The following is a 15196-nucleotide window of genomic DNA, read 5'->3' as shown; positions in this document are numbered from 1 at the left end:
CTACAGATTACTTAAGGTGCAAGTCAAATTGGTAAATTAGATTTCTCCAGTGTAGCACAGATTTGTACTTGAAAACTTGCAAGTTACTCCTTGGGGGGGGGGGGGGGGGCGAATAACCAGTGGCAGATGAAGTTCAGAACATAGTTTTTTAAATATAATACCTCAATACATTTAATAATAAAAGTAAGCTCTACAAAAAATCTGTTTTACATATCATACAAAATGTAGAGGTCAGTGCAGCTCGTGGAACCGCACCCTTGAGTCATGTATCAGGAAGACTTGAAATTAGAAAAGTATGCAATTGCTGCGGCTCATCTTGCTCCCGGTAACAGATTAGCGCTGGGTCCTATTCTTGATGCATCTGCTGATTCACCTACTCGTTCACTCTGTGTGCGTGTGGTAATGCTGTCTTTCTTCTGAAAATATCACAAACACATAAAACTAAAGCAAACCCCACATCATAACAGCTTCTGGGCTGCCCGATGAGCCGTGCTCCCTTCAAAGCATGTCGGAGTTGATTTGTTTTCTTTTTTCAATCTGCTTTGTCAGCCCTGTTGAGCTGCGCTCATGTTAAAATGCTGTCCGTGAAGATGCCCCCCCCCTTTGTTCTGATGACATGGAGGTGAAGAAACTGGTTACAATATTCCTGAGCGCCAGACTGAGTAGTCAAGGTCAGTTTTGTTCAACACACATCCTGGCAGATGACAGTGAGGTGTGACCATGGTTGTGGCATGTGACATGCACTTTGGAAACAATTTTTCTACTTTAAAAAAAAAAAAAGAAAAGAAAGAGAGAGAGAAAAAAAAAAAGAGTGTGACAGTCTTTGCACTGTTACGTGTCGGGAGAATGATCTTCTATTATACAGACTTCCGGCTGGCTCTCCTCGGCCTCCCCCACAGCGTCCTCTTCCACCTGCTCATCGAGGGGAATCTCCGTGGACTCTGAGTCTTGGGTACAAAGAGTCTTGGAGTCGCTGCAGCTCGTGTCTTCTTCCACTTGGCTCCCACTGTCCTTTTCTGTGTCCGACTCACCATCCTCCTCGAGGGTCAGTTCGAACTGGAATTTCTCCGTCTGGCCCTGCCGGCCCTCCTCTTGGTCGTCAGGTGCGGGAGAGGGGCTCTGAGGGATTGTGCTCTGGTACCACTCACGATTGTCCTCCAAAGTGTCCAAAATGTCCTGGGCGTCGGGATGGACAAGGTCGGCCCACGTCTCCCAGAGAGGATGAACGATGTAGTCGATGAAGCCCACCTGGTAAAAAGGAAATAAAACTTCAGACAAGGTCTCCGGGACTCAGAGGGACAAAAGGGAGAAGTGACCTAGCTCAGGGCTCCCAAGACCAACAGGGCATGGGAGACTTAGCTGATCCTGACTTCGGCCACGTTTCAGGCAGCAGCCTAAATGGAAATGTTATTTCTAGCTCATTGAAAGCGGCTTCTAGAATCCTCAATTTAAGAGGATTTTTCCAACATAAAAAACCAAAATTGCTAGTTGTTTACATGGTATGGCATAAAGGTTGGACTTTAGGTAATTTGCCAGTATTTAAGTTAAAAAAAAATAACTGCTGGTTATTCACATGGTATCATAAAAAGGCTAGACTTTAATTAGCCAATGTTTAGATAACGTCAGCTGAAATAACACGACATTCTCCTTCCAGTCACTGTTGATAGTGAGTCACAGGGACCGTATGTATGAGGAAAATCACATGATCATGGATTTTCAGTCACATTTTAACAACAGATTATCAGGTGTTGCTCGTGAAGCACTTCTGGATGGATTCAAACATAGAACCTTTCATTAAACAGTGGAGTGTGCTACCTGTTTTTATCAGCCAGAGACTCCTATGTATTCTTGACACTTCTGATGAGCCTTGGAGACCATTTTCAACTCAATGACCCCATGTGACAGAGTAAAACTACCTATAGTGTTTTCTTGGCTGTGATTTTCACAGAAGCAACCCTGGTGGTGTAGCCCACAGGGACCTGTGCTGTGAGCCCGAAGGTCGTATCTCTGGAGGTTCAAATCAACCCAAGAGCTCTGAGAAGGAAATAGGAGCAATCTCCTTTTGTGAGATTTACAGCCTCAGAAAACCTGCTGTAAGACAGTTATGTGTTGATCTTGACTCCAAGTCAATGAGATGAATCTTTACAGAACATACTTCCAGGTCTGTCTTCTAGGAAGGTACTAAAGAGATTTGAATCTCTAACCCCTCAGTAAACATCTACAAGCTTAACCATTATATTGACCCTGCATAAACTCTGGATTACAGTCATCAGAATAGAAGTAAGTACTTTTTGGATCATAAACACTAGCGTGAAACTGATCTCAACAAAACCAAAATTCTTTACTGTCACTGAGGCCAAGTGATTGATAGCTGACCCTCCAGTGGGTTTTCAAGGCTTGTAAAACTGCATGGGAGAAGATTGCCCATCACCCTCTACAGGACAAGCAGGTGGATTCGAACCACCAGAGACATGTGGTCTTTGGGCTACCAGCTCAATTCCCTATAGATTAGGCCACCAGAGCTCAGCACAAGTTAAAACATGTAAAAAATAAAGTTACTTTCTGAAAAAGTACAACCACTGCTGTGTGATGTGTGTGCAAAGCAACCAAAGGTAAAAGCTGGGCTTCATGCTCCCGAAAGCTCTGTGTGTGATGCCTTTACCTGTGATTTTTCCACAGAGGCGTTGTGCTTGTCACACATGGGGCTGATCTCCATGCCGCGCTCCCGCTCACGGTCTCCCTGGCGGAAGAACTCCTCCATGATCCTGTCCGTCCACTGGCGGTACAGCTGCAGCGGCTTGGTCGGGTTGCTCAGGTCCGCACAATGCACCATATTCTGAAGGACCTAGAATAGGAGAGTGCATGCTCTACTCAGCACCCTTCCTTGTTTCAACAGGCCATTCGCATAGGATGATGGTGATGCTTAAAAATACATGCAGTGTAAGATTTATCCCAAACAGCTCAACCATGATGTGTCTGCGTGTGGTTCACACTTGTATTAATAGTTCCAAATTATGTCGCTTCAACTGCTTCTGGATAGCATAACAGACACTGTTTATGTCCATGGTTGGTTAAATCCAGAGCTGTTTTAGTGGTTGGTCTTGAGGGTGTTAGTGGTTCCATTTTTAAGTGTAGGGAAATGAAAACATCAACAGGACTGTACCTGGTTAAATCACATGAATCACAATTTGTACAAAACCCCTGCCTTTCTAAAAGTATAAGTAGGACAAAAAACATCTGACTAAGAGCATGACAGACACACGCATGCGTGAGCAGAGCAAACTCAAGATGTTACCTGAATCCTATCAGAGTAATTATCAAGAAGAAGAACCCCAGAGCTTGTAACTTTCTTAGTTTCAACCATTGTTTTCAAGTCAGCCAGTAGATTCATATGTTTTGACATGTCTGTAGCAAGTACCTTAAAAGACAAAGAGCATTTTATTATAAACAAGTCCAAGGGGAAGAAAAATCAGAATTTACAAGCAAATATATGCAGAATGGGAGGGGGCAGTGGAAAACCACCATAGCATCTAATAGTGTATGGAAGATTCTGTATTCCATTCTGCAGCAGTTTCAAGTTTTCTGAAGTCCAGATAAATGTGTATAGTATACAGAAACATTAGGAATTGACAATTAATTGTTACTGTGATGTACCATCAAGTCAGAACAAATTCATAGCTGGTTGTTCAGCAGGTTTTCAAAGGCTATAAATCACACAGGCGGAGACTACTCATCTTTCTCCTGCAAAGCAGCTGGTGAATTCGAACCATTTGCTTTTGGGCTGGCGTCGCCAACCCCTAGAACAGTGAAAAAAATGATGGCTTCTCCATCAGGTATCACTCTGTGTTTTATAAGGTTTCTTTCTATGCATTGGATGAGGGAAGTCGTTACTAGATTATGATGAACAGATCCAAGGTTGATTACAGAATGTTTCTGAAAGACTACTGTGTTTCATTTTCTGCCTAACCCAGCAAACAATTCTGACCTTTGTATGTACAGAATAAAGTTTCTGATAACCAGGGTGTTGAATGAAGGTGTCATGTTGCTGATAACTCTGTTAGCTAACATATTTTATAGCTACAGAAATCATGTGATTTTATGGATTCTTTGACTTAAGAACAATAGGAATATGCACACAATATTAAACACAAAATAATAACACAGGGAGGAGAATGAAGTGATGGATATTTCTAAAAGGCACTGGCTAACCTACAGAAAATGCTGGGGGAAAAATATATTTGAGCTACTGCCGTCACTCTTCAGTTTTTTGTATATCATCTTTCTCTGATATCAGCAGACAAGAGAACTCAGAAAAGGGAAAAAAACTCCGGAAGAATGAGGGTAAGCTGTCATTAGTCTTAACCCAAGCTGCTGAAAGTGGGCGTCCTGTTACAACCTCAGGGGCAACAGCTGGGACAGCTTCCTCACTCACAGAGGATCACCACAGGTTCTTAAATACTGTGCCTTTCACCTGCTCCTCATCAGGTGATGATGCTTCACTCAGAAAATAGAAACAACTTGCACCACAGTTTTCCTTTTTTGTTATGATCAGCTACTTACAATGTCAATGACCATTTTCCTTAATGATTGTCTTTGCTTTTTGGTCAAATTCTGGAAAATGTCACAGTTTTCTTCCTGAAGCAACTTAAAGCCCACAGCCAAATGGTGGTTCTCCAAGACAGAGGAGTCGTTGTACATCAAGGCAAGTTCAGAGTCTGAAAGAAAGACAGGAGGTGGAAGATCAGAGAGCCGTTCATGCTCAGGTTATCCTTAGTTTTCATGCTCTTAGACACTCTGGACTATGAATGCAATTCCCTCCCCCCAAAACCTCTGCTGTCCTAAGTGACAAAACCTAAGAGAGAATACACTGGATAGTGTCATATGAGAAAGAGCCCTGGAATCCTGGAAGGGTATCCTCATCATTACTAACAAGTGATGAGTCACTGTAGACCTTAGCTCTTATCTTCTCAAATAAAAGAAGAGGTGGACCAGATGGTCTTCAACCTTCCCTCCAAACCTGCTTCACGTGGCTTGGTAAATTCGCCAAAGTAGATTACTCTTAACATCTGCAACATGTCTAGATCATAAACTGTCATGTTCCTGATAACTCTGTTAGCTAACATATTTTATAGCTACAGAAATTATGTGATTTTATGGATTCTTTGACTTAAGAACAATAGGAATATGCACACAATATTAAATTTATCCATGTTAATTTTACTTCGTTTTCTTCTACTTTATTACTCTAAACCCTAAAACTCTATTCATATTTTTAATTTTTTTTCCTGAGTCTCCTGGCAGCTGCTATGTATTCATTTATAATCAGCTAAGAATATGCACAGGACTCTTCTACCCGTGGATTCACAGAGGTGGGTGTGTTTAGCTGCTGACACAACTCTGTGGTGCACAATTCTGCTCTCTCTTACCACTACCCTGGACCTGTGCAGCCTCAGCAGTAAGCACCTGCCTCCTTCCTATTTCTTGTCCCAAGATTACAAGGTTGTTTGTTGTTGTTATGTGCTGTCGAGTCGCTTGCGACTCATAGCGACCCTATGTACAACAGCCCTAGACTCTGCTCTGTCCTGTGCCAATCGCACTGTCTCTGACACTCCCATCCCAATTATCCCAGTCACTGAATCAATCCACCTCATAGAGGGCCTTCCTCTCCTGCGCCGTCCCTCCACCCTCCCAAGCATGATATCCCTCTCTAAGGACCGGTCTCTCCTCACATGTCCAAAGTATGTTAGACGGAGCCTCAGAATCCTTGCCTCCAAGGAGCCACCCAGTTTAACCCTTTCCAGGACAAATCTGTTTGTTTTCCTAGCAGTCCATGGTATTCTCAATACTCTTCTCCAGCACCACAGCTCAAAAAGAATGTTTATTGTGCTTAAGGCACTTAAGGCACTGTTTTCAGAGACAGTTAATCTCTGAGGAGGAGATTGCCCATCCTTCTGCGGAGTAGCTGGTGGCCTTGAACTGCATACCTTTGGGATGGCAGCACAGCTTCTTGCCAGGAGGCCACCAGAGTGCCCTCATTGTCATGATCAAATGTGTTATTTACAGATGTCTTCTCCCCTTCTGTCAGTTGTGTTTCCCCTCTCTTGAATATCCTTTGATGGAAAAGTTATAGCGGTACTGATGGTCAAGTTTTGCCAGAACCATTAGTCAAAGCTAATCTTACTTAATGGATTATATGTAGGATTTTATTACATTGTTGTGGTGGTATTTGTGTAAAAAAAAATACCTTCAAAAGAAGAATAAATGAGTTTTTATCAAATGCTGTTAAATAGAAATCACAGAAGTCATTAATTTTTTTTCATCAAAATTATACTGAGAACCTGTTACACGCCAAATGTTCAAAGCATTAGGGATAGGTCGATAAAGAACACTGAGCCCCAGTCCTCAAACTGCTTGTATTTTGCTAGGAGAGACACTAGTAACCAGAAAATGTAACCAGCATGTCAGCTATGGGTCGGTTCTGACTCTATGGTACACAACAACAACAACAATGTATTGAACATTTTCAAAGTAGATGGTAATGGTGATTATACATTGTGAGTTCACTATATCTAAATCCTAAAACTCAACAGTTTGCTAATATAGAAATATGGATCAGTATCTCTCCAATGAAATGCAAACTTACGCAAATACAGAAAGTAGATTAGAGGTTGCTAAGGGCAGGGTGGTAAGGAGTTGTGTTGTCAACTGACAGGCCGTTTGAATCCACCAGCTTTTCTGCGCAAGATTCTTCCTGTGCAATTTACAGCCTTTGAAGACCCATGGGAGGGTCAGCTCTGAGTCCCTTCCGCTCAATGGCACACAAGACAATGGCAGGTGCTGGGTGAGGGAGCACTGGTGGGAGTTTTGTTGTGAACTCAAAGGCCTATCTCCCTAGTCATTCACATCCACTAAGGGCTCTGAGAAAGAAAGATGGACACTCTCTTCCAGGGTGATTTACAGCCTCAAAAAACCAATGGAGGGAGGGATCAGTTGTGACTCAACTGCAATGAGGACTTTCGGGTTGTTTTCTTTTTTATGAGAGGTTGGGTGAGGATAGAGGAAAATAAGGACTAAAAGATGACTCTGAATAAGATGGATTGACGCAGTGATTGTAATAATGGTCTAGAGAATGTCAGAGGTCGTGAGGATGTTGTAGGGATAGGTCAAGGTTAGATCTGTTGTTCACAGGGTTGCTATGAGTGGTAGTTGACTCAATAGCACATAACACTGAATGGGCACAGAGCATCTGTCTGATGAGACGAACATTTTCCTAGTAGATGGTAATGGTGATTATACATTGTGAGTTCAATTACTGGCCCTGAATTGTACAATTAAAACTGTTGACATATTTTCTCTCTCTCACACACACACTCCCAATTACAAAACAACATTTAACAAATGATACTAGAAAAAATTAAAAGTGCACAAACTCACAGTAAAACAAAAGAACATTTTGTTAATGTAACTAATGCAAGTAGCTCTCTCTACTGTAAACACAGGCAACTTTGCCATAAACAGAAGGAATTGGGTTTTTTAAGTATAACATTTCATATTTAACATTGGCTTTCTCATTTCAGAAGATAATGTGGAGTTAAATGGTAAGAACCTTCTAGAGAACATGACATTTGTAACTTTATGATGCTATTTACATTTGACAGATTCATTTACATGAACTGTCTTTGCATGAGATTTCTCTGCAGTGTAGTCCCTGGCATTTCAACTTCTCCAAATATTAAATCAGAAGCCTCACACCTCAAGTTATTTGCAAAAGCTTAACTCATTCTGCCACGTAGAAGCAAACATTTTCTACTTTCATAATCTCCGCATACTTCCAAGGAGCATAAGCAGATCAGTACCAAAATATTTGACACCCAAAACTAGCAGAAATGAAATAATTCATTAAAATCACCAACACAACTAGATAGTGGCAGCAGAATTGAACCGGGCAAGGGTAAAGCAAGCTCCTCTCCAAGGGCAAAGCGAGCACCTCAGCTCCACTCTGGACTCTGCATCCTCTGTAGAAGGAGCCATGTGCTGAGGTAGTGAGAGCTCTACACATGTGAACATTAGAACTCTTAGAGAATTCTTCTTGACAGTTAACACAGACTCCACCCTTGGTGCTGAGCAGGTAAGCAGCGTTAGCTCCAAGGCAAGAGCCTGGAGCGTGCGAAGTCTTGAGTCACTGATGCAGAAATCAATTCATGAAGGAAAAAGGAAACGGAACGTTTATTTTTAAAAAGGTTACTGTAAACTATTGCCGGTATTGTGTACCACTGAGTTGGAGCAGACCTATAGTTGACCCTCTGGTGGATTTTCAGAGGCAGTTAACTGCATGGGAGGAGAATGTCCATCCTACTCCCATGGAGCAGCTAGTGGCTTCAAACTGTGTACCTTCAGGATTGCACCACAGCTTCTTGACACTATTGTTGTTATGTGCTGTCTACTCGCTTGTGGCTCTATGTACAAAAGAACTGAAACATGTTTTATTCTTTGCCAATCTTATTGTCTCTGACATGCCTATCCTCATTAACCGAGTCACTGAATCAGTCCATCCTATCAAGGATCTTCTTCTCTTGTGCTGTCCCTCCACCCTTCCAAGTATGATGTTCCTCACTAAGGACTGGTGCCTCCTTGCAACATGCCCAAAGTATGTCAGATGAAGCTTCAGAATCCTTGCCTCCAAGGAGCAGTCCGGCTTCACCTTCTCCAGGAAAAACCTGTTTGTTCTAGCCATCCATGGTATATTCAATACTCTTCAACACCACAGCTCAAAGGCATCCACTCTCCTTCTATCATCCCTAGTCATTGTCCAGCTCTCTTATGCATAGCAAGTAACTGTGAAGACTACCAGAAATGACTGATCAACTTTTAATAGTACATTATTGCTTTAATAAAGCAATTTATTATGGTCTGGCAAGTTATTAGAGGGACTCTTCTGTAACCCGCTGTGAAGAGAAAACGTCTTTGTTTTGCCTCCGCCTCAGCCTCTCCCACACCAGGAGATAATGTTGGCAAGACCCCTAGTTAAAACGTAAGCAGGCCAATGATTCTGCTCATTTTCCAGAGCTTTGATAGATCCCCTGACACGTCCAAGTATCAAGTGATGCCGATTCATTCTCTTAGGAACTGCACCACCTTAGAATATCCCATCCTCAACAACAACAACAACAACAAAAAGTATTGCAAATTCACCCTTGGAACTGCTGACTTCCCTGTGTAGTTAATGTTCTAGAGAAATGTGCTCATAATATAATCACCAAATAATAAAGACCTCCCAGAAGCAGAATTAGTTACCTTCCACCTCAGGCAGGTCATCAGCACAACGACTTTATCATATAAATATTCCCCTGATTGCTACACTTGTAATTGTCCCGCAGATCTCGCCATTCTCTATCTCAGGGGCCCTTACACTTAGGAGGGTGTGGGAACCGTCTGCCAAAGCCTAGCTCACATAACGCTGACCTATCAGAATCCTCCTTGTACCAGCCTCAGCCCATTGACCTCAGAGAATTCACAAGCAAAAATGGCAGAGCCAGATTTCCGTATTCTTAAAAATCTATTATGATACTTGGAAGCTGTTGCTGCTATTGTGTGTCACAGGGTCAGAAGTGACTCACAGCTGACCCGCTCCAGAGGGTTTTCAGTAAATCAAACGGGAGGAGATTGCCCCTTCTTCTCCTGCAGAGCAGCTGGTGCCTTTGGGATTGCTGCACAGCTTCCTATCACAGGTGACTTTATTATCAGCCATTTTCATTTGTTCTCTAATCTATTCTAAATTCTAGTGATATAATAAGGAACAGTATACTAAAGAATATACAAAACAGTCGATAACAGGATGCAAAGAAAACATACCAGTCTATATTTTCTATGTTATTTTAAGAGGGGAATGACAGAGGACAAGGTAAATTAAAATCAAACTTCTGACTCTTTGGTAAAACATTTCTGAAACGAGAAATATACCAAGACACACTTTAGAAGTAAACTAATACATTAATCAGGCCAATCTAATAAAAAGTACCAGCCTACACTGTACTGTCTGACCTCTTTCCTCTTCTCGGAACGTATAGTCAACTCTGACCACATGCAAAGTAAAATATGTATTAATATTTAGTAGCGCGTTGATGAGCTCTGGTGGACTAGCAGCAAGAAGCTGCTCTGTAATCTTGAAGGTCCATGGTTCAAGGCCACCAGCTGCTCTGCGGGAGAAGGATGGGCAATCTCCTTCTAAAAACCCACCGGAGGGTCAGCTATGGGTCAGTTCTGACTCTACGGTACAAAACAACAAACGTTTCCATGATTCCTGAATGTGTCCCATTTTAGGTTCTGAAACATGAAATGCTATCCTGTCTAAGTTTGGATAAGTAAGTTCCTAAGTGAAGAAATGAAAATGTACTTGGTTAGCTGCAGTGCTCGGGAAATCCAAGACTATTCAGTCCTCCTCTCTCTACATCAGTGACTCACTGAAGGGCCTTTTTGTGTAGGGTATCCCAGAGTCTATTGAAAGATACAAACACAGGCCTACATAGTCCTAAAATTCTAAGTAACATGTCTAAAAGTATGGCTCCTTTTAAACTGTCTTTAAAGCTGGTTGGAGCAAAGTATAGTAGCTAACTAATAAATGTAGGTATTTCTATCACGGTAGAATGCAGATATTTCTATCATGGTATCCATGAAAGTACAGTAACTAACAGTGAAGTGCAGTCACTAATATAGTATTCAGCAAAGTACAGTAACCAACTGGTGAATGCAAGTACTTACATCATCATATCTATAAGCTGGTTTCCACAAGCCCTTCACAAAAAAGAAAGGCAGGCTCTTAATTGATATTAAAAAGCATTTTCTACAGCTCTAAAGTTTATTATTTTCTCACAAAAGTGATTTTAAACTATTAACCTATCATTCTGGAAAGAGTTTTCAAGATAATAGAATTTCTGTAAAACCCTTTTTGCAAGAAGGCATAGTCCAAACATTCCCCAAACAGTCCCTATAGATTTTCTCTATAGATGTGAGACAGATATGGCCATATTTATAAACAGTCTTTAGAAATCCTTGTATTTCCAAAAACAGTGATAACTTCTTGGTTTGATGAAATTCTACCAGCAAATTGTTAAATGATATGAATTATAAGCATTATTCCTGTTGCCCTAACTGGGAGACTGAAAAGGAGAAACACAAGTTGGGTGTAGTAGTAGAAAAGGAAAGGTATTAACAGCATCTGCATAAGATTAAATGATAAACTAAATAAAGTGAGGAAGGTTTAATAGCAAATTATCCAAGTCTTTCTTTTCTTTTTATTAAGTGTATTTCTTTGCGACCATTTCTGTAAACTCAGCAGCCAGGAAAGTAAAAGACAGGTTACAATGGGAAAGTCTGATGTTAGAGGCCTTTCCAAAGTACTGAAGAGCAATGGTGTCTCTCTGGAGACTAAGGTGTGCCTGATACAGGTGTGTGTATATATATATATATATATACATACAGGTGTGCCTGATGACTTGTTATGAGTCAGAGATTTGGACAATGATTAGGGAGGATAGAAGAATTGATGCCTCTGAGCAGTGGTGCTGGAGAAGAGTAATGAGTGTACCATGGACTGCTAAGAAAACAAACAGATTCATCCTGAAGAGGGTTAAACCAGGCTGCTCCTTGGAGGCAAGGATTCTGGGGCTTCGTTTGACATACTCTGGACATGTTGTAAGGAGGGACCGGTCCTTGGAGAGGGACATCATGCTTGGGAGGGTGGAGGGACAGCGCAGGAGGGGAAGACCCTCTATGAGGTGGACTGATTCAGTGACAGGGGTAATTGGGATGTGTGTATCAGAGACAGTGAGATTGGCACAGGACAGAGCAGAGTTTAGGGCTGTTGTACATAGGGTTGCTGTTGTACATAGGGTCGCTATGAGTTGCAAGCAACTCGACAGCACAGAACACCACCACCACAACTCATTTTTTATTACCTTAGTCTACCAAAACTCTGGTAGCCTACTGGGTAGGGAGCTGCCCTGCCAACTTAAAGGTGCCTGGTTCAAATCACAAGCTTATCCTGGGAGAAAGACAGGCAATCTCCTCTCATACAATTTGTGGCTTCTGAAAACTTGCTGAAGGGCCATTTATAAATTGATTCCAAATCAATGGCAGTGAGTGTACTTTGTTAGCAGATTTCTGAATTTACCAGCAAGCCAATATATTATTTCCACAGATGTATTCAAACACATTTTTCCCCAAATGTCATATGGCTATAATTTCTATAGCTGAAGTACATTAAGACACACTATCCTTACATTAAGATAAAGTAGTGAGAGAAGATCTTCACCCTGAAACCCACAGCGTCCCTTTTCAGCAGGAAGTAGCTAAGAGAATACGCCATCCCCTTTTCCTTATGACTCAGGGTGAAGTCTCTCTCAGGGAGGAGTGATAGGGAATGGCAAAGGACACACTGACAAAGAAGATTAATCAGAACTGGCTTTGACAAGCACTGTGGCATTTGGACAAGAACAAACTGGGAGGAGGGTAGAGAGAATAGTGCAACAATGAATGAGTGGAAGCCCAAAATCTTTGTAAATGTTTATGAAAATTAATAAAATATAATTATAGAAAAAAAAAGATATACTTTCTTATACAGTGTTTGTTCTTATGGTACTGAGTTAGTTCAGTTAGCATAATGCTTTTCAGTCCCTCCAAACCACTACTGTACAATGAGTATGAGGATCCAAGTTGGGGAGAAGGGAGTAAGCACAGGGGTAAGGATGGGCAGGGGAGGGGGAGTTAATCATAGGGTTGCACAATTTTATAGGTGGAGGTGGGTGGTGAAGGAAATGGGAAACATCGGTGTGTGAAAAGCAATGTATACAAATTTTGTAAATAAACCAGTATAGAAAAAAAGAAAAGGATAATTCCAAAATGTAAAAAAAAAAAAGATAGACTATCTTTAAATAGGATGTTTACATATCTCAAAATATGATTATGGCTCTATGTATAACAAAGGAAGCACTCTGGTGTATAGTGTCCCTCTGTCATTGGCAACTGCGCAAAGGAACAGAACAGGAATTTGCATGAATAGAGAAGTACACGAACTGCACTTACTTGTATTGATCAGAAATTGATTCGAGACCCCAGGATGGTCTACGTCATGTATTGCACTGGCAAAAATTGCTGCAAGAATCTCCAAATCTGTAAACACAGCCTGGAAAATCAGATAATTAGACATGGTGTTACTATTCCATGATAATATGAATAAAAACTCTAACAAATGGGAAAATGATTTCTACAATTTAGAAAGAAAAAAAAATAAAGCTTCAAAATACAGTATCCTTGTACATCTGAAAGAGAGTCTTTTAGGTCATGAAATAGTCACAGACTTTTAAAGTGCAATCTCAGAAGAAAATATTTTCTCTAATTTCATTATACCTCATGAGCAAAGCTCTTCCAATTGGTTATTTATAATTTAAGGAATATTATAAAATGAAGTGCTTGATATATCTTTTTAAGGGAAAATAACTACTTGTTTTAAAAATATTAAAGATGCCCAAGAATATTCTGAAAATGTCTATAAAGTCAATAAGACATGGGCAATGGTTTTCTTTTCGTTTGTCCAAACCAGGACAGGACTGTTTAGTGTTAATACTATTGAAATTTTGGAGTAGAGTAATTCTTTGCCGTTGGAAGCTCTACCCTGGTGGGTGTTGTCACCCATTAGATGCAAGCAGCCCGTGTTCCCCACTTGCGACACTGTGAGCAGACATTGCCAAACGTCTCCTGTGTGAAGGAGTGGGAGGATGGAAGTTTTCCCAGCTCACAGTGACTGTTCCAAACAGCAAAGCGTTAACAACATTTTATAATGGAAAAAAAGCTCTAGAATATATAACCAAAAGAAAATACTTTCCCAGAGCAGTTTAAGCAAAGCAAATTGTACAATAAATATTTAATGGAATAACTTCTTAAGATTTGGTAAGATTAAAGAAATGTTTCATTCTAATAAATGGTATGGGGAAAGATGAATGCATGGCTTATAGATATTTTTTAAATAGTCATTTTTATAGATATTTTCTAAAAATAACCATTCTTTGAACTTTTATCACAAGTTCATCAGACTACATCTCAAGAAAATATATTAACCAAAACTCTGTAAGCCAGATGACATTCTATGAAATGTCCACTGGATCATTTCAGAGAAGTAGTATCATACACAGATGAACCCCTGACTCCTGAATCAACTATCACAGAGAATATCCATCAAAAAATCAGCTGTTTATTAACCCCTCTAACTCAATATACTTTTAGAGAACCCAACATTTCACTATAGAGCTTGAGACAGCAATGCAAGTTGCAGGCTTGGTTTCTTTAAACTCAGATTTACCTCCAAAGCAGGTGTGGATAATAGCACATGAGTCGACTGGACAACGTCCGCTGCATGGATGTTGTTGTGATAGGCCACATCAGCATGGTAATGGTCTTCCAGAGTCATTAGGTATGTAATTAAAGTGTCCACTGGAATTTTAAATGTTTTTAACAAATCTCGTTCCTGCCAACACAGAAATAACATTTTTGTCAACATATTTAAAAAGAAAAAAAAAAAACAATAAACCACTGCATGCTAATAGAAAACTCACAAGCCAGAGATACCTATAGATAACTCAGAAATTAAAATTTCCTGATCACAATATCTGTGGTGAAGAAAATGGATCCAATGGAAGAGAGAGATTTCTGGGAAAAAAAGAGTCGATTGCCCTGTGGAGTGAACTGTATAATAACATAAACTCAAATGTATGATGACGGACCTGGGCTGTCGACTCCATCACAAAGACCACCTCAGCCCAGTCATACTAAACCCATCACTGGAGCCCATATACCGTAGTTCAACTATGATTGGAGTCTGTATTCCAGTCTCCAGACATTCTCAGCCTTAACTTTTCAGGTGACGTCCCAACCCAGAGCTGAGTCCAAAGCTCAGCACAGATGAGAAATGGATATGGAGAAAGTGTCAGTACAGGAGTAAGTAAATGGAAAATTACATTTCAAGGTTTTATCATGAGGGGACTTAGCCATTTTTCAAAATGTTAGCTCTTCATTTTCTGGGCTAGGTCAGGTCACATTTGAAAGTCTGCTGTTAGGGACCTCTCCAAAGTGCTGAAGAGCAAAGGTATCTCTTTGGAGACTAAGGTGCGTCTGATACAGGCCATGGTCTTCGCAATCACCTGTT

The 15196-nt window shown here is 40.8% G+C and overlaps 1 protein-coding gene across 9 annotated transcripts in view; it reads right to left on the bottom strand.

Annotated features, from left to right (window-relative positions):
* Positions 1–822: 822 nt before the first annotated feature.
* The window catches only part of PDE4D (phosphodiesterase 4D, cAMP-specific), a 2352803-nt gene continuing 2338429 nt past the window's right edge, over positions 823–15196 (bottom strand). For 5 of the 9 annotated variants that reach the window (XM_006891513.1, XM_006891515.1, XM_006891516.1 and 2 more), the window contains 6 exons: positions 14354–14518; positions 13081–13180; positions 4561–4715; positions 3296–3418; positions 2663–2845; positions 832–1248 (listed from right to left, as the gene is read on the bottom strand). In XM_006891513.1, the coding sequence (XP_006891575.1) occupies positions 832–1248; positions 2663–2845; positions 3296–3418; positions 4561–4715; positions 13081–13180; positions 14354–14518 (1143 nt within the window). Of the gene's footprint in view, positions 1249–2662; positions 2846–3295; positions 3419–4560; positions 4716–13080; positions 13181–14353; positions 14519–15196 lie in introns of all 9 variants that reach the window. The other 4 variants (XM_006891518.1, XM_006891520.1, XM_006891514.1 and 1 more) reach the window with 3 other exon arrangements.

Source organism: Elephantulus edwardii, unplaced genomic scaffold (assembly GCF_000299155.1).
Source record: "Elephantulus edwardii isolate Elephantulus edwardi_28Jun2011 unplaced genomic scaffold, EleEdw1.0 scaffold00099, whole genome shotgun sequence".
Taxonomy (NCBI): domain Eukaryota; kingdom Metazoa; phylum Chordata; class Mammalia; order Macroscelidea; family Macroscelididae; genus Elephantulus; species Elephantulus edwardii.
Note: the sequence above shows the minus strand (reverse complement) of the source record. Positions and strands in the feature narration are given on the sequence as shown.